The sequence below is a fragment of the Podarcis vaucheri genome, assembly GCF_965113315.1.
Source record: "Podarcis vaucheri genome assembly, chromosome: 15".
In the NCBI taxonomy this organism is placed as follows: domain Eukaryota; kingdom Metazoa; phylum Chordata; class Lepidosauria; order Squamata; family Lacertidae; genus Podarcis; species Podarcis vaucheri.
This window is the reverse complement of record NC_138753.1, coordinates 10,591,328-10,616,852: the sequence shown is the minus strand read 5'-3', so window position 1 is coordinate 10,616,852 and position 25,525 is coordinate 10,591,328. Positions and strand designations below refer to the sequence as shown.

At 46.9% G+C, this 25,525-nt stretch overlaps 1 protein-coding gene across 4 annotated transcripts in view; it reads right to left on the bottom strand.

Annotated features, from left to right (window-relative positions):
* Positions 1 to 333: 333 nt before the first annotated feature.
* Positions 334 to 25,525, bottom strand: part of CALN1 (calneuron 1) — a 137,051-nt gene continuing 111,859 nt past the window's right edge. For all 4 annotated transcript variants that reach the window (XM_082201309.1, XM_082201311.1, XM_082201312.1 and 1 more), the window contains 2 exons: positions 3,268 to 3,421; positions 334 to 1,781 (listed from right to left, as the gene is read on the bottom strand). In XM_082201309.1, coding sequence (XP_082057435.1) covers positions 1,654 to 1,781; positions 3,268 to 3,421 — 282 coding nt within the window. In that variant the 3' untranslated portion in view covers positions 334 to 1,653. The remainder of the gene's footprint in view (positions 1,782 to 3,267; positions 3,422 to 25,525) is intronic.

Sequence of the window (25,525 nt, the reverse complement as noted above, 5' to 3'; positions counted from 1 at the left end):
CAGCCTGTCATCTTGCTCTCCCGGTGTCCTACCAGGTGCCCGTGGGAATCCCTCAAGCACAAGAGCAAGCTCCCTTCTTGTGGTTTCCAACAACTGATATACAGAGCCATAGTTTCCCTGACGGTGGAGGCAGGGCACAGCCATCATGGCTGGTGGCCATCTCTAGCCCTCTCCCTCCATGGATTTTGGAAACCAGTTAGACTTACTCCCAGGTCAATGGGTTTCAGACTACTGAACTGAACAGCTGGGTACGACTTCTCAAAAGGAAATGTACGTCTACAATGGCCTTCATTTCCCAGATGTACAAAACAGTTTTATCCTATTGAGTGGACATTTCATCTCCTTATAAAGCCTCAACCAGACTTTGGAAGGAACCTTTCGACAGCTATAAAACCAGGCTGTCAATGGCTTCCAGCCATGACGGTTATGCCACTGCCATTGAGCTTGTGCCACTGAATATCAGTTCCTGGAAAACGCAGGTGGACAGAGATGTGTGGCACTCATGTCCTACTTTCAGATTTCTCACAAGCATCTAGCCAGCCCCTGAGAGAACGGGATGCTGGACTGTCACATATCAGACTACCAGGTTCTGATCAATAAACCCCCTGACAAACCATTATGGGGTTTTAGACCCTAAAGAGCCTGCTATTGCGCTCCCCAAATCATTTGTTCTTCTCTCTATATTTTTTAAAATGTGTTTCCTCTAGTTATGGATTGGCATTGTAAAACAGGAGCAAATGGTGACTAGGTTCAGAAACATTTGAATAAGACGGACTAGAGGAAGGTCAACAGACTGACTGTACATTAAATATGAAGCCATTTATGAAGTAGGTGCCTATCACAGCACTGTTTCAAAATGTGGTAGGAAGACTTTGCATTGGCCTTAAATCTCCAGGGTGATGCATCTGATTTTAAAAAACCCCTGATGGAAAAAAAAACGGGCAGTGGACAATAATAATTTTTAAAAGAAGCAAAATGGTGGTGGGCCACGGTCTTATATTTAACAAATGAACAAAATCCTCCGGACTGCATAATTCATTAATTACGCGTTTGATTGTCCCTGTACAATTCCCCGCAATGCCAGTGGGGTTAAACAGAACCATTGAAGTCAGACGAAGAGAAGCAAAAATGGATGGTTTTTAAGCTTACTATGGTGGTATAGATTTCAATTTCCTGGGAAAGCTGAACCATTAGAAATATATAGATATAGATATAGATATGCTTCAGAGTTTCTGTAAGATAGCTAGCGGCAAAACTGTCTCCAGTTGGTGTCGCATTTTCTGGGTGGCCACAAAATACCGCTGGGTGAATGTGAATCCTCATTCCGATCTCCTGCCACCACGCCAAAAAAATCAAAAAAATAATAATTCAGGGCTCTTCTGGGTTGTTTTTTTATTGCGTTAGGAAACAAAAACCATTAAAGCATTAAGACAGCCCTTTTATGTCCCTGCCAAGAGGATATAGTTGATTTACAGATACGCTGCTTGCCTGGGGTTCTCTATCGAACCGTCTGTCCTTATCCATCCGCCATTCCATCACCCATGCGATCTCTCCTCCTTTTTTCCCATTTGTTTTTAAAGTTGATCAGGGAGAAAGTTCACCGGACAGCATGCGCATGCGTGGATCGTTTTTTTGTTTCACAGTGTTATATGGCTACTCCATGCCACTTCGGAGGATCTGGTTGGCTGCAATCAACATGACACTGATAATAAAGGCCATAGCAAAAGCGCATATTAAGCTTTTCCGTACACAAGTCTGTCGGTTTTGTTTTTGAGAATGCACTAGGAGAGAAAGAGAGAGAGAGCATAATGACCTTTTCGTTTTAAAGTTACCGTATTTTTCCGTCTATAAGACGCCCCCATGTATAAGACACCCCCCCCATTTTGGGGGACTCAATATTAAGAAAATGAGGGGAGATGGCCCAAAGTTGTTGAGCCTCTCCACCTACGCAGCTGTGAGCAGGAAACACCCCCTAGATCATTTCCTCTGTGTAGCGGCATCGGCTGGTTGGTTGGAGGGCAACTTCCCCTGATGCCGCAGCGTTCAGGAAACGATCCAGGGACTGCTTCCCATGCACAGCGGGATCGGGGGAAGTTGCCCTCCTGCCAGTCAGTGCCCCATATCACTCCCCGCTTGCTGCGGCATCAGGGGGAGCTGTGTGCTGCCAGCCAGAATTCCCAGATTGTACCCTGTGCGCAGCAGCATCGTGAGAAGCTGTGGGCCCCTAGCCAGTGCCCCCAAATTGCTCCTTGCTTGCTGCAGCATTGGGGGAAGCCATTCACCCGCCAACCAGTCAGTGTGGTGTAGTGGTTAAGAGTGGTAGTCTTGTAATCTGGTGAACCGGGTTCGAGTCTCCGCTCCTCCACATGCAGCTGCTGGGTGACCTTGGGCCAGTCACACTTCTCTGAAGTCTCTCAGCCCCACTCACCTTACAGAGTGTTTGTCATGGGGGAGGAAGGGAAAGGAGAATGTTAGCCGCTTTGAGACTCCTGAAGGGGAGTGAAAGGCGGGATATCAAATCCAAACTCTTCTTCTTCTTCTTCTTCTCCCCCCCCCCCACCCATGCCACTATCCGTGTATTGGATGACCCCAGTTTTTAGACATGAGTTTTGAGTCTAAAAACCTCGTCCAATACACGGAATAGTACGGTACTTATCAATTTGATCATTATTGATACACATTACGCAGCATACAAAATGTAGCCCAGCCGTCCATTTTAATTACTTTGGTTGGAATTGAGTTGGTTACAACCCAGAGTAGGCCCACTGAAATTAATGGGCCTACGGTAGCAGTCATGTCCATTAATTTCAATGGGCCCACTCTGAGTATGTGCAACTAGGGTTGGATGCAACCCATAATTACAAAGCCTTTAACCATGTGAGTCCAGGACCTTCACTTCAGAAACAAATCCTGGAAATTTAGGATCTGAAATCTGGATGCATCTCTACGTACCCTCCAATACAATGTGGCCCAAATCTGGGAAGACGCCTTCTGGGTCGACACTCCAGCACACGACCCATGTGAAATTGTGTACCCAAAATTCAACTCGAGATTGCAGTGAGAGATCTTGGCCCAAAATCATGCAAGAGCAAGCCACCCAAAATGGCTGCCATGTTCTTATGGAGGGAAACAGGACTTCCTGGTTTTTCTGGGGCAGTAGATGGGCATGTCCCTATGCAAGAATAGACTGCCACACAGTTGACTTAAGTTGCCTTGGCGAGTGGTCTGAACAAACTGTTCTGCCTGAGATATGCAAGAGAACCTCACCTTCAAATTCTGTTTGACAGTTGCCAGAGTTCTCATTTAAGCTCTCTTCCTCATTGATGATGATGTTTTCAATATCTTTCATTGTTAAGTGGTCCTGGAACGCATGGTACAGTATATGTTTCAGCTCCTCCAGAGTTATCCGCTGCATGTCAAACTGTGGGAAGTCAATGAGAACTTAGTTTGAATTGTCGTTCACACACTACACATTACCTTTCATATTTGAATCAGAATAACTACTTCCCCCCCAAAAAAAAAAAATCCATGCCAAAGTTTGAGGGCCACGTTATCTTGTGGCCAGGCTTCCTGGAGTTAAGTGCCAATAACAGGCAGGCAACAGGCAAACGGTGGCATAAAGGATGTGACTCTCAACTTTCTGATGACTGTGAGAAATGAGGGTGTTGCTTTTTCACATACAAATGAAACAGTTGGTCAACTGTCAGCAGTCCAAGCAACTAGGGATATTTAGAGCTTGTAGTCAGAATGTGGTTGCAATAAGTAGACAAGTGTCAGCAGTCCAGATTGACTCAGATATTGACTGCTTGTGGTTAGGATGCTCATAAATGGGACAGTTTGTAGCTGAAAGACAGTTTATTGTAAGCTTCAGCAGCTATAGAACTCGCTTACACCTGTTAGTGGTCAGGATGTGGCTCTGTCACTTAAGCCACTATGTAAATGCATAGAAATAAAGAATCAAATAAGGGAAATGTTAATAGGATAATTAGGCAGTTGTGATAGACTGTAAACCTGGCAGTACCCAGCCAATGGGGAGACAAGGGAGGGAACCTGCACTCCAGGTATAGGGAATATAAGCTTAAAAGGTAAAGGTAAAGGACCCCTGACTGTTAAGTCCAGTCGCAGGCGACTCTGGAGTTGCGGCGCTCATCTTGCTTTACAAGCCGAGGGAGCTGATGTTTGTTTGCAGACAGTTTTTCCAGGTCATGTGGCCAGCATGACTAAGTTACTTCTGGTGCAGTGGAACACCGAAATCAGAGCAGTGCACGGAAACACGGTTTACCTTCCTGCCGGAGTGGTACCTATTTATCTACTTGCACTGGCATGCTATTGAACTGCTAGGTTGGCAGGAGCTGGGACCGAGCAACGGGAGCTCACCCCATTGTGGGGATTCGAACCGCCGGCTTTCTGATCAGCAAGCCCAAGAGGCTCAGTGCCTCCTTTGGACACCCGCTTTTGCAAGAATGTTTCGTATTCAATAAATTCCTTGCTGCTTCACCAATTCTGCTAGGATTTTATTTTGAGGGTCTCAAGACCCACTTCTAACGTGACTGGAATGTAGGTTACTGCACAAAAGGAAAAGGTTTATACACGTGCTCCTTTCCATCTCCACCCTCCGTTCAGGCAAGAGAGAGGCATGACAATGGTTCATGGTCTCATAGGGCTGTGCACAGGATTTGGTCAAATCCTGAATTCAATCAGGGCAATTTGGGATGATTCCTGCCCTGTTCAGATCAGGTCAAGCAACTACAAATCACTAAAGAGTGGACCAGGTTATCCTGAATTATTTTGTAGCAATCTACAGCTCAAACCATTGTTTCAGAAGGCCAGAAGGCCAGTCTCAAATATGTTGCAATTATTAATTAAAATAACGCATAGGTAGAACACAGGACAGGTATCAAATCTGATCACAATGCACGGGGCTAGGGTAGAATGTTCTCACCTTAACCAAGAACCCCCTAATCACAGTGCTTGTGGAAGGTGGTGGAATCTTAAAACGAAGAATGTGCTTGGTGGCCCTGGGGTGCTGTCATCTACCCCAACCCCCCCTTGAAGCCTATCTAGTGCAGAAAAGTCCACTTTAACTGGCAAAATCTCTTGCAGATTCTCAAGCATAAATGTTTCCAACTCATCCAACCCAAGCTGGAGATGTCTGGGAGTAGACCTGGAACCTTCTTCCTTTTGTATGCATCATCAAATACATAAAAAAATTGTGAGCAATGTTTTCATTCCTAAGAACCACCTGCAGGATCAGGCCAATGGCCCAACGAGTCCAACATCCTGTTCTTGCAGTGGCCAACCAGATGCACCTATGGGAAGCCTGCAAGCAGGATCTGAGCACAAGAGCTCTTTTGCCTCCTGCTGTTTTCAAGTAATCGGTATAGAGAAGCATTACTGCCTCCAAGCACACGACTAACATCCACAGATAGCCTTTTCAACCATAAATTTGTCTAATCTACTAATGCCATCTAAGTTGGTGATAATACAGCCTGCTATGGGAGGAAGTTCCATAATTTAACTCTGCACACAACTATGAACTACAGTCTGGTAGGGTTATATATATAGTCAAATTTTCTCATCAGAATGGCAGTTTCTAGCTGCTTTGTTCGGGGGGGGGGGCATCATCCTGAGCTGAGCAATTTTTCTTATAAGCACACTATACAAGCATAGAATTGTAGAGTTGGAAAGTAACCTAATGTTCATTTAGTCCAACCCCTTGCAATGGAAGAATCACAGCTAAAGAACTCCTGACAGATGGCCACCCAACCTCTGTTTAAAAGCCTCCAATGAAGGAAAGTCCACCACCTTTCACTGAGAATTTGCAGTGGTTTCCCCAAGAAAACATTTTTCTATGAATTTGCAGTGGCTTCCCAAGAAAACCTTTTTCTAAGAATTCTATTAAGCAAAAGTATTACAGATCCTCAGTCTGGGGAGAGAGAGAAAAACCCCACAATCTTAAGCAATGTAGAGGTCAAATCCTGCAAGTGTGCAGCTGCTTGGTAAAGGCTGCATATTTCAGAGAAAAAAATAAGAATGAGCAAGCTGTTCCCGAAATACCCACAAGAGGTAGCCAAACACAGGATTTTAAAATAACCCACAACTCCGTTTTATGAACGGTGGTTGTCATGAGTAACACTGCTTTTATATTCATTCTAGAAGGAAGTACAATAGAGAAAAATGAAGCTGCGAATTACCTAGCTTACAACTCAACAGGCCAGCCAGGTGAGCATCACGGAAGACATAGGATTAAAGATGGACCGTGCACTGCAACTGTTTGCTGTTATTTTTAGTAGCATCATGTCAGTGAACTGCCTAACAATCAGGGTTGTGCTTGGGGGGGGGCAGCAGTGGGGGGGGGGAATCAAGCCAACTTGCTTGCTTACAGAAAAATGCTTCCCCCCACCTTCCTCAGTTGGTGATTAGTATTCTGTGGTAAAGCAGCTGATGGCATGAAAATTGGCAGGTCATGAGTAAGAAGAGAAAAACAATATTCCGGTTAGAACTGCAAGCAGCAAACAGCCATGGCTGCTTTTAAGGTCATCCTGAGAGGGTCCAGGATCTTTTCAATGATGGTACCTTGACTGTAGACTAAATGAACATCCTGGCATCCACTCTGCAAGCAGCAATCTATACATTACGTTAAGTGTATAGCTTGCCCTTGAAAGTCTGATATTTCTTTTGAAATGGCAATATGACTGTGGGTTCACACACAACAGTAAGCTGTGGTTAACATTACCTGTGGTTTATAAACCAACCACAAACCATGGTTAATGAGCAACCAAGCTTATATACCCCTGGTAAAGGGGTAAAGGGACCCCTGACCATAGGTCCAGTCGTGGCTGACTCTGGGGTTGCGGCGCTCATCTCGCTTTATTGGCCGAGGGAGCCGGCGTACAGCTTCCGGGTCATGTGGCCAGCATGACTAAGCCACTTCTGGCAAACCAGAGCAGCGCACGGAAACACCATTTACCTTCCCACCAGAGTGGTACCTATTTATCTACTTGCACTTTGACGTGCTTTCGAACTGCTAGGTGGGCAGGAGCAGGAACTGAGCAACGGGAGCTCACCCCGTCACGGGTATTCAAACCGTCGACCTTCCGATCGGCAAGCCCTAGGCTCTGTGGTTTAACCCACAGCGCCACCCACGTCCCCCTTACCACAGCTAAAGCTAATAAACCATAGCTATGCTGCTGAGCTGAGTTTATACGTTACACTAATGCTGCAGTCAAAAATGGGAATGGCTGTGTTAGTTTTGCTGGTTGTAATGGCAGCACTTCCCCTCTCATTTAACAATATTCCTTTTACACCTGTTGCATTACAGAACTGTGTTTAGTTTTTTGTTTAAAAAATCAATATACTACCATGCCACACTAAGTTTAATTCCTACCAGTGGGTGTGGCATGCGACACAACAGTGGATGTCACTAGACATGTCACCACCCTGTATACACATGGATGATTGTGTTCCTCCACGATTTACCAGTGAAATTCATGGGAAATACCTGCATGCCAGAATATGGCCCCAAATTTTATCACATGGCATCTCCCATCCCTAATCTTCAGGTAGGATTGGGAAAGTCATAGACGTACAGTGGTGCCTCGCAAGACGAAAAGAATCCGTTCTGTGATTCTCTTCGTCTAGTGGTTTTTTCGTCTTGCGAAGCAAGCCCATTGACGGATTAGCGGATTAGCGCTATTAGCGGCTTTTAGCGGCTTGTCTGCTGATCGGATCAGCTGATAAGCGGCTTAGCACCTTAGAAAAAAGGGGGAACCAGCAGGAACTCGCAAGACATTGTCGTCTTGCGAAGCAAGCCCATAGGAAATTCGTTTTGCGAAGCACCTCCAAAACGGAAAACTCTTTCGTCTAGCGAGTTTTCCGTCTTGTGAGGCATTCGTCTTGCGGGGCACCACTGTATAGAAGCACAGAACTGGAGAGTTGGAAGGGACCCCAAGTGCCATCTATTCCAACCTCCTGCAATGCAGGAATCTCATCTAAAGCACCCGTGACAAATGGCCATAAGCAGAGTTTGCTGCTTAAAAACCCTCAAGGAAGGAGATTCCACAGCCTGCTGAGTGAGTCCATTCTACTGTCCCAGCAGCTCTTCCTGTCAGAAAGTTCTTCCTGATGTTTAGTCCAAATCTCCTTTCTTGTAACTTGAAGTCATTACAGTGGTACCTCAGGTTAAGTACTTAATTCGTCCCGGAGGTCCGTTCGAACAGCCTGACTTAGTATATGGCAGTTTTCTGTGTTTACTGCTATGCTTAAGCTGTGCAAGTTAACCAAGACACAGAAATAATAAATGATTGTTGCAAGACAAGCAATGCATTCCTTGGGGTTGAATACTGATCTCCCTTTACTTTGACCAAGGGGAAAATGGTCTACCCCCTGAACACATAGCAGGACTGCCCCTCCCTAGGAAAACACAAAAGGGATCCCTTCTGCCCTAAAGGGATACCAGAAGGTCCTAGCACCTGCCTATCTGCAAGAGGTGAAGTTCTGTAACGAGAGCAAACTGTTAGCCATGAAATGGAGAGATGGGTCAAGCCCCTGGTGGTTGACTTGCAGAAAGATCTGCTCTCATATGAGCCATCTTCAATGGTGCATAAGACAGGCTCATTTCTCTCTCTCCTGGGAGTGACAGATGACATTAAAAAGAAATAATAACCGTCATCTGCTTCTCACTATGGTGGGAGGACATGTCCATGAATCATACAAATGGCTTCAGTGTGGTTGGACGACCGTTTTCTGCTTTCTAGCACTGATAGCTGAGTTAGACCTTTTCATTTGATAGTGGAAATGGGACCTGGCTCTGGCAGTTTTGCATTTGCTCTGATGTTTTATAACCTCCTTTCCAAGATGGGATGAAGACTGCCCAAACAGTTCAGGGAGCCATGCAGGAGTTTGGAATGCACAAATACAAGGAGCAAAAGTCTGCACTGCACACTTGCACGCGTGCGCGCACACACACACACACACACACACACACACAGTGAAAACTTAGACATCAAAACTTTTACATCAGTATTAGGATTCATGTTTGAGAAACCTAAGTCTTAGGGAGAGGTATTTGCCAGCTCTTGCTACCCAGGATCCTTTTGGTGTGAGATGTCAAGTACAGTGGCACCTCAGGTTACATACGCTTCAGGTTACATACGCTTCAGGTTACAGACTCCGCTAACCCAGAAATATTACCTCGGGTTAAGAACTTTGCTTCATGATGAGAACAGAAACTGTGCTCTGGCGGTGCGGCGGTAGCGGGAGGCCCCATTAGCTAAAGTGGTGCTTCAGGTTAAGAACAGTTTCAGGTTAAGAATGGACCTCCGGAACGAATTAAGTACTTAACCCGAGGTACCATTGTATTGAAACTTGGACCTTCTGCATTCAAGGCACATGTTCTACAGCTGACATAATGTCCCTTTCTTCAATATAGTTTGAAACTCTATTAATATACTATTTTAAAATTAGTGCTTTGTCATTTGGTGCCCAGGTAGAGTTACACTACATCAAGGTGTTAGTATTAGCATACAAACCCCCAAATGGCTTGGAACACAAGGACCTAAATGAGCACCTTCTCCAACATCAACCATCTCATACCCTATGATAGAGAGTTGAGCCCTAGGTGGTGATGCCACCACTAGGGGCTGCCCAGTTGGCATGGACCCATAACGTAGCAGTGCCTTTTCAGTGGCAGTTTCCCATTTGTGGAATGCCCCCCCTCTGCTGGTGAGTTGTGTCTGTCTCTTTCACTGAGTTTCAGGAGGAGCTTTCAAACATTCCTGTTTACCCAGGCATTTGATGAATGGCAGACACTGTTCAGAGAACACCCTGACAAGGTCAGCTTCAAGGTCAGCAGGAATGAACTCTTCACTTATTGGCTGGCAATCCAGCACCCAGCAGGATTAAACCTTGTGCCTGCTTATCAGCTGATAACACCCAGTAATGGCAGCTGACTGACAGGTAGGGTCGGTTTCGGAGAAATGGTCTTGCGGGTTAAATTGGATTCCTTGGCAGACCAAGAGTGGCCTGTGGGCTGAAAGTTCCCCTGCCCTGGAACAAAGTGTGCCACTTCTGTCTTTTTACAGAGCCAAAGTGCAGCTTGTCGTTGTCAGGGGAGTAGGAAGGGGGGTGTTCAGGGGGTGCAGCCCACCCCGGGTGTCATCCCTGAGGGGGTGACATCAGTGGCGTAGCGTGGGGGGTGCAGGGGGGCCGGCCACACCGGGCGCAACATCTGGGGGTTAGGGTTAGGGTGCGCAAATCCATGGGTTAGGGGGCGTAAATCCACGGGTTAGGGGGCGCAAATTACTTGCCTTGCCCCGGGTGCTGACAACCCACTCTACGCCACTGGGTGACATAATGGCACACCGTGGGGGGCAGCACTTATTGTGGGGCCCGGCCTGCAGCGCGCCTGAGCCGCATGTCTCTCCTGGGAGTGATGTGGTGGATTGGGGCCCTGTGCTGCCTGAAATGGCCGCGTGGGGCTTGCGTCCGCCAGGCAGACTCCGTGGGCAGCTCACCGCATCGCCCCCTGGGCGGATCGCTGTGGCGCCCCCATAGGTGGATCGCCCTGCCCCCACAGCTCCAGGTGCCAGAGCAGCTAGCTATGCCCCTGGTCATTGTCACACACATTCGTCTTTAATTGAAAGACAGATATCAACCTTATATCTGTAAGGTTACTTTCTATAAATTAAATACTCCCCTACCCCCAACTGGGACATGGGTGGCGCTGTGGGTTAAACCACAGAGCCTAGGACTTGCCGATCAGAAGGTCGGCGGTTTGAATCCCCATGACGGGGTGAGCTCCCATTGCTCGGTCCCAGCTCCTGACAACCTAGCAGTTCAAAAGCACGTCAAAGTGCAAGTAGATAAATAGGTACCGCTCTGGCGGGAAGGTAAACGGCGTTTCTGTGCACTGCTCTGGTTCGCCAGAAGCGCCTCAGTCATGCTGGCCACATGACCCAGACATTGTACGCCGGTTCCCTCGGCCAATAAAGCAAGATGAGCGCCGCAACCCCAGAGTCAGTCATGACTGGAGCTAATGGTTAGGGGTCCCTTTACCTTTACCCCCAATTCCCTATAGAAACTCTCAATCAAAAAAACAAAACTACCCTCCCAAGCATTTTTCCTGCTCTAATAGAAAGGGGGGGGATGTACATATCAAGGCAGCTTCCCCTCCATCTGCACCCCTAAATTCCATAAGGAGGAAAAGCTATTTCATCTTCTCTGTCCCCCCCCCCATCCTCATCGGAGTACGACTGGAGGACTCTTTCAGACTGCAAAGATTATTCAGCAATCAAAAGCAAAGCAGCCAGGAGACCAAAAATATCATTGTAAATGAACCTTTCCTTCCCAAACATAGGGACCTAGGATGAGATGCTGAGCAATTTGCATTGGCAAGCGAAATCCCCAAAGCCGCAGACCAACAGAACATTTTGTTGCTGGGCTTTGTTCAGGGCCATAGGGAGTCCCAGCCAGCGCATACTCCAATGCTCAGACAGACATTAATTGAAGCGATTTAAGGTCGCAGGCCCAGTAGACTGGAATACTCCCCCCCCATCCTCAGTTGGCCAACTCACTTAGCTTGGAAATCAATATAACAAAAACATAAGCGTTTCAACAACTGAGAGTTCAGTATTGCCCAGGAGAAGCCATTGGCTTTGGGGACATTGCAAATGCACACTATTTATGGTACATGAAACAAAATATGTACAAACACACAATTGCTCCTAGAATGTAGAGGAACAATTGCTATAATTCCTGTGGCCCGGTGATGTCCCATTTTGTTCTCGCTGACCAGGTATTTCGCAGGCAATCCAACATTTCTCTGATGAAAATAGGGCACCCAATTCTACATATAGTGGTACCTCGGGTTAAGTATTAATTTGTTCCGGAGGTCTGTTCTTAACCTGAAACTGTTCTTAACCTGAAGCACCACTTTAGCCAATGGGGCCTCCTGCTGCTGCCGCACTGCTGGCGCACAATTTCTGTTCTCATCCTGATGCAAAGTTCTTAATCTGAGGTACTATTTCTGGGTTAGCGGAGTCTGCAACCTGAAGCGTATGTAACCCGAGGTACCACTGTATTTCATATACAGTCACCTTGAGCCAAGTGTATGTAACCTGAAGCGTATGTAACCCAAGGTACCACAGTATTTCATATACAGTCACCTTGAGCCAAGCGTATGTAACCTGAAGCGTATGTAACCCAAGGTACCACAGTATTTCATATACAGTCACCTTGAGCCAAGCGTATGTAACCTGAAGCGTATGTAACCCAAGGTACCACAGTATTTCATATACAGTCACCTTGAGCCAAGCGTATGTAACCTGAAGCGTATGTAACCTGAGGTACCACTGTATTTCATATACAGTCACCTTGAGCCAACTGCAACCTCTCTGTTGAAGCTACCTCACAGGAGTGTTGTAAAGAAAGATGTGCCCTGTTTTCGAGAGACAGTCCCGAAATTACAGAAGCCATCCTGGTTTCTGATTTGGGCCTGAAATGTCCAGGTTTTCCTTTTTCCTCCCCTCCATGTCTCGGAGAACAATTAAAAGTGTTCTCTCTGTGTGTGAGTGTGTAGGTGCAAAAACAAAGTCCTGTTTCTACTGGAGAAAAAAATACCTGCACTAAATGAAGGAAATAGTGAAGCTGGCATATGAAGCCTTTCTTATAATTTTGGAGGAAGATGTAGCCAATCCTCTTTAAATTCTTTAACTACATGCTTCTACAGCCAGTCATTTATTTGTTTTTAGGAAACACGGGGAGTGTTGAGTCATTTGCTGTAAATGGAGTCTTACCGTGTCTACTCAGAAAGAAGTCCCACTGTATTCAATGGAGCTTACTCCCAGGTAAGTTGGTCAAGACTTACGCTGCAATCCTAAGCATTTTTAAGCATCTGTCAGGGAAGCTGTAATCTACATCCTGCCTTGCAGATCCTTTACTAAGAGGGATTGAACTACATGATCTTTGAGGTCCCTTCCAAATCTAGATTTCTTTTTATGGAAGAAAAGAAAAACTCAGACAAAAGTATTAAGTGCTGGTGGTTCTTGCTCACAGAAGGTCCCAGATTCTCTACTAGGAATGTTTCCTGTCTATCAGCCAGTGTGGACAATACTGAACTAGTTGGACCAATGGACTGACTCAGTATAAGTCAGCTTCCTCATTTACAAGATATGGATGGGGAATAATAATAATAATAATAATAATAATAATAATAATAATAATAATGATTATTATTATTATTATTATTATTATTATTATTATTATTATTATTTTATTTATTTATACCCCCTCCCACCGGGCTGGGGTTCCCCAGCCACTCTGGGAGGCTCCCAACAGAATTAACTTAAAACTTCCCTAAACAGGACTGCCTTCAGATGTCTTTTAAACGTCAGGTAGTTGTTTATTTCCTTGACATCTGATTGGAGGGCGTTCCACAGGGTGGGTGCCACTACCAAGAAGGCCCTCCGCCTGTTCCCTGTAACCTTACTTCTCACAGGGAAGCAACCGCCAGAAGGCCCTTGGAGCTGGTCCTCAGTGTCCGGGCAGAACGATGGGGGTGGAGACGTTCATTCAGGCATACAGTGATAGCTCAGGTTACAGACGCTACAGGTTACAGACGCTTCAGGTTACAGACTCTGCTAACCCAGAAATAGTACCTCGGGTTAAGAACTTTGCTTCAGTTTGAGAACAGAAATCGTGTGGCGGCAGCAGTGGGAGGCCCCATTAGCTAAAGTGGTACCTCAGGTTAAGAACAGTTTCAGGTTAAGAACGGACCTCCAGAACGAATTAAGTTCTTAACCTGAGGTACCACTGTACTGGGGAAGGGAATACATTGGTCTTGGCTGGGGGGTTTTGCGGGGGGTGGGGGAAGAGACTGCAGCTCAATGGTAGAGCTTCTGGCTTGCAAGCAAAAGTCCATCTCCATCTCTCCCCAGCTCCGGTCTATCTCCAGCTCTCCCTTTAAACCCTGGGGAGCCATTGCTAATCAGTAGAGATAATACAGAGCTAGGTGTATTAATGGGTCTGGCGTAAGGCAGGTTCCTATTTTTCCTGTGTTCCTAACTAAAACAATTCCTGTAGTCAATTCATTTCCAACCCCCAACCCCCTTTTGCTGTCCTTAAAATAGCCTCATTGAAATAATAATGGAGTGCATATGTGTGTTTATGTGTGTGCATGTGTGTGTGAGAGAGATTTCACTTTGCATTGCAGTGCTCTCATCTCCGGGGCTATCGCACACATTCCGCGGGAAGCTTTCCAGAAGCTGGAAAGAAGTTCATAAAAATCAGAAGAGCTACACGGCAGAACAAGTCATGCTCATATTTCCATGGTAACCGCCTCATTACTATGCCGGGTGCTGCTGCAGAGAAGGGAGGGCTACCTGAAGCAAGAATGATGCATCCCTAGAAAATTCAAACACCATTTTTTTTTGGGGGGGGGAGGAGTTGACAGCATAGCACACGCAAATGGAGCCCTAATGCAGGTGTGCTTGGCTTCCTTGTTTTCTTTAAAAAAGAATAACCATTGCAAGCGAGAGGAGGATTTAGAGAGGAGACGCCGTGATGGGAAGCAGCGCTATGTATTGCATGCAAACACACTGCTATGAAATCGGGAGAATTTTGATTAATTTTGACATCAGCAACCTGAATCAGCTGAGTGACGTTTCACTCAGGTTATAAAAGGCACGGCAGAGGACCCCAAAGGCAGACAAGACCACGTATCAATGCAGTTAAAGCCCTGGCAGGTGTATTATGCTCCAGAACTTAATCCCTGGTGTCCTGTGACCCTCTGGGAAATCACCTACAAAACCAAGAAACGAGACTTTTAAGGCTCCTGCTCAGAAGTTCCCCAGAAATTTTGCTTCAGTCGAATGCTGATTTTTACTCTTCTGTCCCATGTAAGATCAGCAGAATCAACCCACTGAGGAGGTGAGGTGAAGCGTCTGCCTTGAGCTGCAAGAGCCTTAGGTGTGGAACCTGCCTTTCCTCTTCCGCCGGGGTCCAGTCTGACTCCCCCTCTCTCCTTATAAGAACCTGTACGAATGTGGCCCCCCAACTTTTCTCACAGGCTCATATAAAATCAGTACAAACAGTTAAGCCAGTGAGCATTTAAGGTCCCTAACCCTAATCTGCGGGTTGCCATCTGACTGGATTTCACTTTGATACTGATTTTATTTTAGTATGGATTTTAATTGATTGCCTGATTTTATGTCAATACAGTGGTACCTCTGGTTGCAAACGGGATCCGTTCCGGAGGCCTGTTCGCAACATGAAAAGAATGCAACCCGCAGTGGCGCGTCTGCGCATGCGCGGGTTGCGATTTGTCGCTTCTGCGCATGCGTGTAATGTCATTTTGCACTTCTGCGCATGCGCGAGGGGCGAAACCCGGAAGTAATAATAATAATAATAAGTAACCCTTTCCGGTACTTCCGGGTCACCACGGGATGTATCTTGAAGGAACATAACATGAAGCGGACGTAACATGAGGCATGACTGTATGTTATATATTTGATGTTAGCCGCTCTGAGCCTGGTTTTGGCCAAGAAGGGCGAGGTTTGTTTATTTATTTATTTATTTATTATTTATTATTATTATTATTCCATTGCAGAGGGATGTCGTGAGATCTTGCCAAAACCTCACAAGAGTGCATGAGATCTCTTGAGATCTGGATGGAAGCTGATGCTTTGCTGAAAATGCAGGTAAGAGAGGAATGGCACTGACACTGGGGGTGCGGGGAAACCCATTCCCATTTCTCCTCAAGCAGAAATGCAGCATGCACCACACATGTATATCAGGAAGAGGCTGAGTGACTTCAGAGCAGGCTTCTGAGCTTTGGGAGAATCACAGTGACCAGCTGGGTATTTATATTTTTCTGCATATAAGAGAACATTTTTGATAATTTCTTTAGTCAAAAATTGGGGGGTGTCCTTTACAGAGATGGTGAATACACAGGGGTTCGGGCTTTGGCAACCCTAACTTTGGGGGACCTCTGCAAAAAACTCAACAACTTTAGGCAACCTCCCCCCCCAAAAAAAAGTTCAAAGTTGTTCTGTTTGATATTTAAAATATTGATTTCTTAATTTTGGGTTCAAAAATATTACACACACACACACACACACACACACACACACACACGTATGTATGTATGTATGTATGTATTGAATTTATATACCACCCTAAACCCGGGGGTCTCAGGTCAGTTCACAGAATAAAATCAAAATATAAAACCACAAAATGCATAATAAAAGTAAAAACAACAACACAATCTTCTAGGGCATCTTCTAGTCCAGTCAAAGGCGATTATAGGGTGATATGCTCATCCTCTTTTTCAGGGGTAAAAATTCTTTCCAGGTGGATTTTTCAAATTTGCCTATGTCTGTGCCTATACTTTCTGGATGAGATATTGACATAACTGGTGGATGAAGTCTTGCTTTCCTCTTCTCTTCTCCTGCCCCCTCAGCAATGTATCACAGCGTCTACTGTATAGCCTCCATATAGTAGGAGTATTTAAAATGAGAGTCGTCATAGCGCCCAATTTTTTGCTTTTCAAAACATGGCAGCCCTATCTTATACATGGGGGCGCTTTATACATGGGAAAATACAGTATAAGGAATAGTATAATACAGTATAAGCAGTAGTTCGAGCAATCTGGTCCTGGGCTGTGTATATCCTTATATGTGAGTAGTAACACCTTGAACCTGACTCAGTAGCAAATTGGCAGCCAGTGAGCATCCTCCAAGTAAAGTGCTATATGATGGCAGTAGTAATCACAAGCAAACTAACCACTATGTCCTGTACCAACTAAGCCCATTGCAGTAATCCAGTCTTGAGATTGTCAGTGCATGGACAACTGTAATATTAGCTGCAAACATCTTCCCAAAATAGAATGGGTTAAGGTAAAGGGACCCCTGACCATTAGGTCCAGTCGTAACCGGCTCAGGGGTTGCGGCGCTCATCTCGCTCTATAAGCCGAGGGAGCCGGCATACAGCTTCCGGGTCATGTGGCCAGGATGACGAAGCTGCTTCTGGCGAACCAGAGCAGCACACAGAAACGCTGTTTACCTTCCCGCTGGAGCGGTACCTATTTATCTACTTGCACTTTGACGTGATTTCGAACTGCTAGGTTGGCAGGAGCAGGAAGCGAGCAACAGGAGCTCACTCCGTCGCGGGATTCGAACCACGACCTTCTGATCGGCAAGTCCTAGGCTCTATGGTTTAACCCACAGCGCCGCCCATGTCCCATAGAATGGGTTAAACTTTCTGGATTCTAGCAGGAAGATAAGGTTTAATGGACCAGGTTTATAGAAACCCAAGCCCCTTGATGCATGTTATTAAGCCAATTCTGTAGCATGATAATGCCCCAGTAGAGAATGGGCTGTATGCTAATCTTATGTCAATTCAATTAACCTCATAGAGTCAAACTAAAATAATAAGAAAAAAATAAGATGAAAAGGAGAAAACAGTTGGGATGACTTAGAAGTTACAGGATCTAAGAATCCTGCATGCATGTCCCTCCCCCTGCCTCGAAATTTCAAATCTCAATGGATGCTGAAATTGGATTTCCTCCAAATCAAGGGGAACACATAATCTTGCAAAGTCTTCACTTTCTAGTCCAGACGTGTGAGAAATTCCCAACGGAGAAAACTTGCAAGTTTTAATTGGAAATCAACTAAGAAATTATAAAAGGCACCATTTAGCACTCATGGCTTCTCAAAGAACTGGAAATTTCCATGCAAATGTTATTTCTCAAATATGTTTATAGATCTCAAACAGCAATTACTCTCCTAGCAGTGTCTACTTCATATTAGTAATTCAGCTCTACATTAATCTTTGTTATTCATTTCTCACATTTATATTCCCACTTTCCTCTAAGGAGCTGAAGGCAGCATATATGGTTCTATTCCTCCTATTTTATCCTCAAAACCACCTTGTGAGGTAGATAAGGTTTGGAGACAGGGACTGGCCCAAGGTCACCCATTGAGTTTCATGGCTGAGCAGTGATTTGAACCCTGGTCTCCCAGGTTCTAGTCCAAGCATTCTAACTACAACACTATTCCATAGTGGGAAAACAAGCATATTTACTACAATAGTCTTCATTGCCCCAAGGCTTTTTTCTGCACTGTACTTCATGTGTATGTCACGCAAAAATCCAACATGATACGCTATTGCCTTCTAAATGGTACAGATGGCACAAATAAAATAACACTCACCACCACCACTTCAGATCTAAGGTTTGCTAGTAGAGTAAACTTCCGGCAGAAGCCATTTCTTAACATCTTTTTAAGACGGTGAACAACAGGAAATATCTCACTAAATAGAAGACTGCTTCTGAGCTGAATAAATATGCATGGGGTCATAAGGTGAAAGGTAAAGGAACCCTGGACGATTAAGTCCAGTCAAAGGTGATTATGGTGTGCGGCGCTCATCTCGCTTTCAAGCCGAAGGAGCTGGTGTTTGTCCACAGACAGCTTTCCAGGTCAGGTTGCTAGCATGACTAAACCGCTTCTGGTGCAATGGAACACCGTGATGGAAACCAGAGTGCATGGAAACGCCGTTTACCTTCCTGCCACTGTGGTACCTATTTATCTACTTGCACTGATGTGCTTTTCAATTGCTAGGTTGGCAGAAGCCGGGACAGAGCAATGGGAGCTCACCCCGACGTGGGGATTCAAACTGCCAACCTTCCGATCAGTAAGCTTAAGAGGTTCAGTGGTTTAGGCCACAGAGAAACCCATATACCGCATATTGCAATACCAAATTGAGTTTTACCTAATTTTTAATGTATGACACACACACACACACACAGATAGCATTGTATGGTGTGCAAAAATGCAGGAAATATTTCCTAGTGCTGATAAACCCTTTCGGAGATGAAAGACAAATGCCCTCCAGCTCCAAATATAGAAATATTGTTCTTTTGCTGCAATCCAGTGTATGGTTAGAAAAGGGAATGAGACATTGCATCTACTCCCCTTCCATCTAGAGTGGGGTGCAGTTGGTTTCAATTCTCACAGACTTGCAAAGGATTGTACTGCAGGTGAGTGGAGGAGTCCCCAAAGGAGCACCCTGCTTGCAAAGAAACACACTGCCTCCCCCCTCCCCAATTGAATAATTTGCTCAGTAACCATGGAGCGGAGGATTTGATTGTTGGGGAGGGTGCTGCTTCAGGGCATCAGGAAGGAAAGAGGGACAGTCAATGGATAGGAAAGGTGAGATGGAATATGTTATGTATTCAGTGGTCTGTGTTTGCTTGAGCTTGAGTCTGGACTAAGGATTCTGAGCCCCTGTGTTCTGATTCGATACATGATATCCAATCGCAGAACATTTCAGGAATTGGGCCTCCACCATTGGCCCTTAAACTCTGAGTCATGATTCTCAGCTTGGAAGTTTAGACAGCCAATCATGTTGGGAGTGGGAGCGGCCCCGGCCTTCAGAAATGTATATAAGCAGCTGCTTTGCCCCTGTTGTCCAGTTCTGTTAGTTCAATAAAGGTTCTTGCTGTTATCACTGTGTCTTGCCTCATGGCAACCCACCTACACTTCAGAAAATCCACTTGCAAAGGAATACCCCACATCCAAAGGCATCACCCCCCAAAAAAAAACCCTCCTCCCTGGAAGATGCAATGAGGCAGGCAAGTCATTGGACTCAGATACGTTAGGGGAGTGGGGGAGTGTTATAAATGTGTTATAACAATGTGACACCAGATGGCGCTGTAGAGTTCAGTCTTTCGGAAACACAATTTCCCATTATGGGGTTTCCAACACGTTTTCCTGAATTATTATTATTTTTTAATGTGTCTAGATCCAGTCCTTCTCTTCTCCTTCCTCCTAAGCCTTTTCACAAAGTCTCCTTCTTTCTGCCCACTTGACTTTCTTCTTTCTGCCTACCAGGCTCCCTTCTTCCCACCCAAAGCCTGCCACTCTTTCCTGCCTGTCAGGGACTGGACTGAACAGGAGGAATGGGAAATGAGCCCTCGGTCTGATTGGCTCCTCTCAGAAGAGGAGGAGGAGTGGGGATTTTCACCCTCCCCGTCTCCAGCAGTTTCAGGAGCAGAGGGAGACAGGGATGATGTCCAGATGAATGAGGAAACCCCGAGTTATGAGGTAGCAGAGAATGAGGAGGGGGGAATTAGAGAGCAGGCAGCAGGGACCTCCCTGGAGAGTATGGGAGACCCTTCTAGTCCAAGGGCTAGAAGGTTCCTCTGATTTCAAGAACAGAGAACGCAGAGAGAGTGGAAATGTTTTGATGAATATATGGCAAAATAGTGCTCAAAAAAGATATGCTAATATGCCTAGATTAAAATGTGAAGTACTGGACGGAAGAAAAATTAGTAAGGAAAGATAATGAGAATATATAGATGATTTGAGAAGATTGTAGAATGCAAAGATTATTGTAAATTGTATAATGTGGAGGAAATCGAGTGGGGGCGGAGGGAAGCGGGAGGAAGGAGAAAAGAATAATATGATGGATTGAGGAAATGTAAATGTATGAGGGGATGGGGAAGAAATGGTGTTGGCTTTGGTACATCTGTATTGTAATGTAATATGTGGAAACCAATAAAAAAGAAAAGGGGAAGAAAACCCAGAGAATACAGAGGGATGTGTCAGGGAACTGACATCAGAGGAAAGGGAAGTGGTAGGGCTCCCAGAGACTGGGAGAGAGTCAACAGCCAAGGCAGGGACCAGCAGGGGGAGCGCGGGGTCTCTGGAGGAGGATCTCAGTAATGCTGAGAGAGACGCAGCAGCCCAGGCAGGAAGCAGAAGGGGAGAGAAAGGGGTGAGAGACACTTCGAGCGAAAATAGCGGGGAGGTGTCAGAAGCAACTGCAGGGAGACCTATGCTTCGCCGGAAGCTGTCACGTCGTGAGTCCAGGAGACGCGTTTCCGTTAAGGAACTTCTTTGCTGGAAGCGCTTCCGCAGACAGCCACTGTCGGACTCTACAAGTGACTAGAGCAGACATGTCTGAGGAGCTCTGTCACACACAGAGGTTTGTGGGGTCGCACAAACTCTGAAGGGGCACTATTTTAAGCACAAGCAGCTAATCATCCCCTGACAGCAGTCCGACAGTCTCTGTACGCTGCCTGTGCAGGAGAAGGCATCATGAGCGACCCAGCAGGAGCCGGAGCCGCAGGGGGTGGAGCTGGTCCAAGCTTGGAAGACAGATACCGAGCATTGGAGGTCCAACTTGCGCTGCAGACGGCGAGGCTCGAGGAGAGGAGGGCTCAAGATGCAGACAAGAAGGGGAGAACCACTCAGTTCCCCAGAAAGGTACCAGGATTAGTGCAGAAGTTTGGGGGGGACCCCAAGGATTACCATGCCTTTAGGACTGAAATGCAATATGCCCTGAATGTGCAGTTTGATGAGTTCCCTGATGAGGAATCCCGAGTTGCTTTCGTAATTGGGCATCTTGAGAAGGGAGCGCGAGATTGGGTTCGACCCCTGATGGCAACGCACAACGATATCCTGAAGGACACTATGAAATTCTTTCGTGCAATGGATATCATGTTCTCCAGCGATATTGAGGAGGGGGTAGTGCGCAGACAGCTAATGGCTTGCAAGCAGGGAAGCAGATCTGTCCGTGAGTACTGGACTGAATTTACCATGCTGATTCACAGATTGGGGTGGGATTTATCGGCAGCACCCATTCAGATGCTATTTGAAGAAGGTCTTTCTTCAGCTGTGAAAGACGAGCTGGCCAGGAGCCCCAGGGCGGTGTCTATGGATCAGCTGACCAAATCTGCGCTGACCATTGGAGCGCGCCAGGAGGCAAGAGCCTTGGAGAGGCGGGAAGGGAGAGGGGAACGTTGGAAGGAGTTACGCATTCCAGACATTCCTGAGCCAGCTTTCCCGCCGGCAGAGCCGATGGAAATCGGAACAGCCCGCGCGCGCGCAGTTTCAAAGCCCAGTGAGGGGGCGAAGAAGGAGGGAAAGGGACCCCGGAAATGCTATCTCTGCCAACAGCCAGGCCACTTTGCCAGAGTCTGCCCCCAGAGGAAGGAATGGCAAGGGATGGTGGGAACTGTTGAGGGGGAAGAGCAGGGAGAAACGGAGCAGGTAAAAGCCAACGCCTGGTTGCCAGCAGGGCACTGCAGCCAGGCCAAAGAGCAGTGAAAGTGCCCCTTTCCCAAGTGCCAGTGCCAGAAGCTCCTCGACCTGCTCTAGTGATTGAAGTGTCGCTAGAGTTGCAAAATGGACACCCCCTAAAAATAAAGGCGCTGTTGGACTCAGGCAGCTCCTGCAATTTTATGAGCAAGGAGTTTGCGGCTGAACACCAGATACAGACTATCCCCTTAAGCAACCCCCTGCAGGTGACCACGATCGATGGCAGAGAACTGTTGGGAGGAGGCGTCAGCTTGCAGACCATCCCAATGATAATGAGGGTGGCAAGGCACACAGAACTGATAGCGTTTAATGTGGCCACCTTGGGAGGCGCTCCCATTATTTTGGGAATGAGCTGGCTAGCCCTACATGATCCGCTGGTGGGCTGGCATCAAAGAGTGGTTTCCTTCGGTTCCGCACATTGCTTAGAACACTGCAGGGGGGAAAAGGGGTCAGCAGGGGCCCAAGCCACCCTAGCAGGGACGGAAGTGATGGAGAAGGGGAAGGTGCCATCACAGTATGCTGATCTCAGCGACGTGTTCAGCGAGAAGGAAGCTGACCAACTACCCCCGCATAGGCCCTTTGATTGCCAGATCAATTTACTCCCTGGAGCACAGCTTCCTGTAGGCAGGTTGTATGCCATGTCAGACAGGGAGATGCAGGAGTTGCGAGCGTTCATTGACAAGAACCTGAAGAGAGGCTTCATCAGAGAGTCCAAGGCAGCGGGGGGTAGCCCAGTGTTTTTTGTGGATAAAAAGAACACGGACAAGCCGAGACTGGTATGTGACTTTCGGGCCCTAAATGCAGTGACAGAGCCGGTGGCTTTTCCTATGCCCAGGATTGATGATATTTTGACCAGGGTGCGAAAAGGAAAGATTTTTACAAAGCTGGACCTAAGGGGGGCGTACAACCTGATACGTATAAGGAAAGGGGATGAATGGAAGACCACCATGTTCACCCCTTTGGGGGCATTTGAATATCTCGTTATGCCTTTTGGATTACAAGCAGGCTCCGCGTGTTTTCAAGCCTTTATGAACCATGTACTGGGGCCTTTGCTCTACAAGAATTGCGTGGCCTTCTTAGATGACGTGTTGGTGTATTCGGAGAATGAGGAGCAACATGTGAGAGACGTCAGAGAAGTGTTGAGCAGGCTGCAAGCCAACAGACTGTGGGTGAAACTGGAGAAGTGTCAGTTTCATACCAAGGAGGTGGAATTCCTGGGGTACCGCTTGTCAGACAAGGGGTTGGCCATGGACCCCGGCAAGGTTCAAGCGGTGCTGGAATGGAAAACCCCCAAGACTAAGAAGGATGTGCAGAGGTTCCTAGGGTTTGGAAACTTTTATCGTAAGTTCATCCGAAACTTCGCTCACCTGACGGCGCCCATCACGGACTGTCTCAGCAGCAAAAAGAAGTTTGTTTGGACGGGGGAGGCGGAGCGAGCGTTTGAGGAACTGAAAAAGGCCTTTGCCTCTGACGAACAACTTCTACATGTGGATTTACAAAAAAAGCTGAGGGTCGAAACAGACGCTTCTGACAGAGCCATAGGGGCGGTGCTTCTTCTGCAGCCGGGGAAGGAGGGGTCCGAGTGGCGACCGTGTGCCTTCTTTTCGCGAAAGCTGAACAAATCTGAGAGAAACTACACGGTGTACGACCGGGAACTTCTTGCGATTTATGAGGCCTTCCGGAGATGGAGGCACCTACTAATTGGTGCACAACAGAAGGTGCAAGTACGCACGGACCATAAGAATCTAGAGTATTGGAGAACTGCGCGAGTGCTCAACCAACGGCAGTTGAGATGGGCCCAGGAGTTCTCCAAATTTAACTTTGAGATTTGTTACGTACCAGGCCAGGAGAACGTTAGGGCGGACGCTCTCTCACGCAAACCTGAATATTTGGAGGGAGAGGGTGCACCCGAAGAGACCCATGTCATTCCCGAGGATCGCTGGGTGTGTGGGGCGGCATTGGTGGGGCTAAGGGAACTGATAGAGGGAACGGTGCAGGATGAATATGCCCAGGACAAACTCAGGGGTCTCAGGAGGGAGGGAGACAAACCCGGGGGTTTTGAGGAGAGAAACGGGGCGTTGTACTACAAGGGAGCGTTATACGTACCTGAAGGAGAATTGAGGGAAAAGGTACTCAAGCAACTGCACGATAGCCCCACAGCAGGGCATTTTGGGCAACACAAAACCATGTGGCTGGTTACCAGGGAATTCTGGTGGCCCAAGGTCAGGGAAGATGTGCGGGAGTATGTGAGAGGGTGTGACCGATGTCAACGAGCCAAGGGGGAGAGGCGGGCACCGGCAGGTTTATTAGAACCACTACCCACGCCGGAAAGACCATGGGAGGCAGTGGCAATAGATTTTATGACTGATCTGCCCAGGTCCAAAGGGAAGACAGCCATTATGGTTGTGGTAGACCTGTTAACCAAGATGGCCCACTTTATAGCCTGCTCACATGCGGTCACAGCAGAAGAAACCGCTAAATTGTTTGTGGAAAATGTGTTTAGATTGCATGGTGCCCCCTTGAGGGTGGTTTCGGACCGAGGGAAACAATTTACTTCCAGGTTCTGGAGGAAGCTCATGAGCTTATTGCATGTAGAGGTGAATTTTTCCACTGCCCGCCATCCAGAAACCAACGGGCAGGCGGAAAGAGCTAATGGTGTCCTCCAGCAATATTTGAGGTGTTATGTGAATGACAGAGAGAATGATTGGGTGGAGAAGCTGGCGTTGGCAGAATTTGCCTATAACAATGCGGAGAACGTGTCCACGGGAATGAGCCCTTTTTTGGCCAATCACGGGTGTCATCCCCGAGCCTTCCCAGGGGGGGAGGGGGAGAACTGGAGCGTTCCAGCCGCAGAACAGTTCGTTGAAGAAATGGAAGCGATCCATCGCCAGCTCCAACTTAATTTAAACAGGGCGAAGGAGGAATATAAGAGGCAGGCAGACAAAACCAGAAGGGAAGGAGAAAGCATTAGGGTGGGGGACCAGGTGTGGTTGTCCACCCAAGGGTTACCATTTAAAGGAGGTTGTAAGAAGTTAAGACCCAAAAGGCTGGGCCCATTTGAAGTCACGCAACAGGTCAACCCAGTGGCTTTCAGACTCCGGTTACCTAACCACATGAAGTTGCACCCAGTGTTCCACAGATCATTGCTGTCACCGTATATAGGGGACAGAGAGGGGAGGGTCAATAGGGGACCAGCTATGGAGGAAAAAGAACACAGCTACCATGTAGCGGAGATTCTCGATTCCAGGTGGAGGGGAGAGCAAGTAGAGTATTTGGTAATGTGGGAAGGGGAGCCGGAGTCGGAAAACACCTGGGTCAGGGCAGAGGATGTAGATGACGAGGTTTTGATTGAAACTTTTCATCAGAGATTCCCTCGGAAACCCCAGCCAGTGGCGAGGTTCCGGAGGGAATACTTCGCCACCACCGAC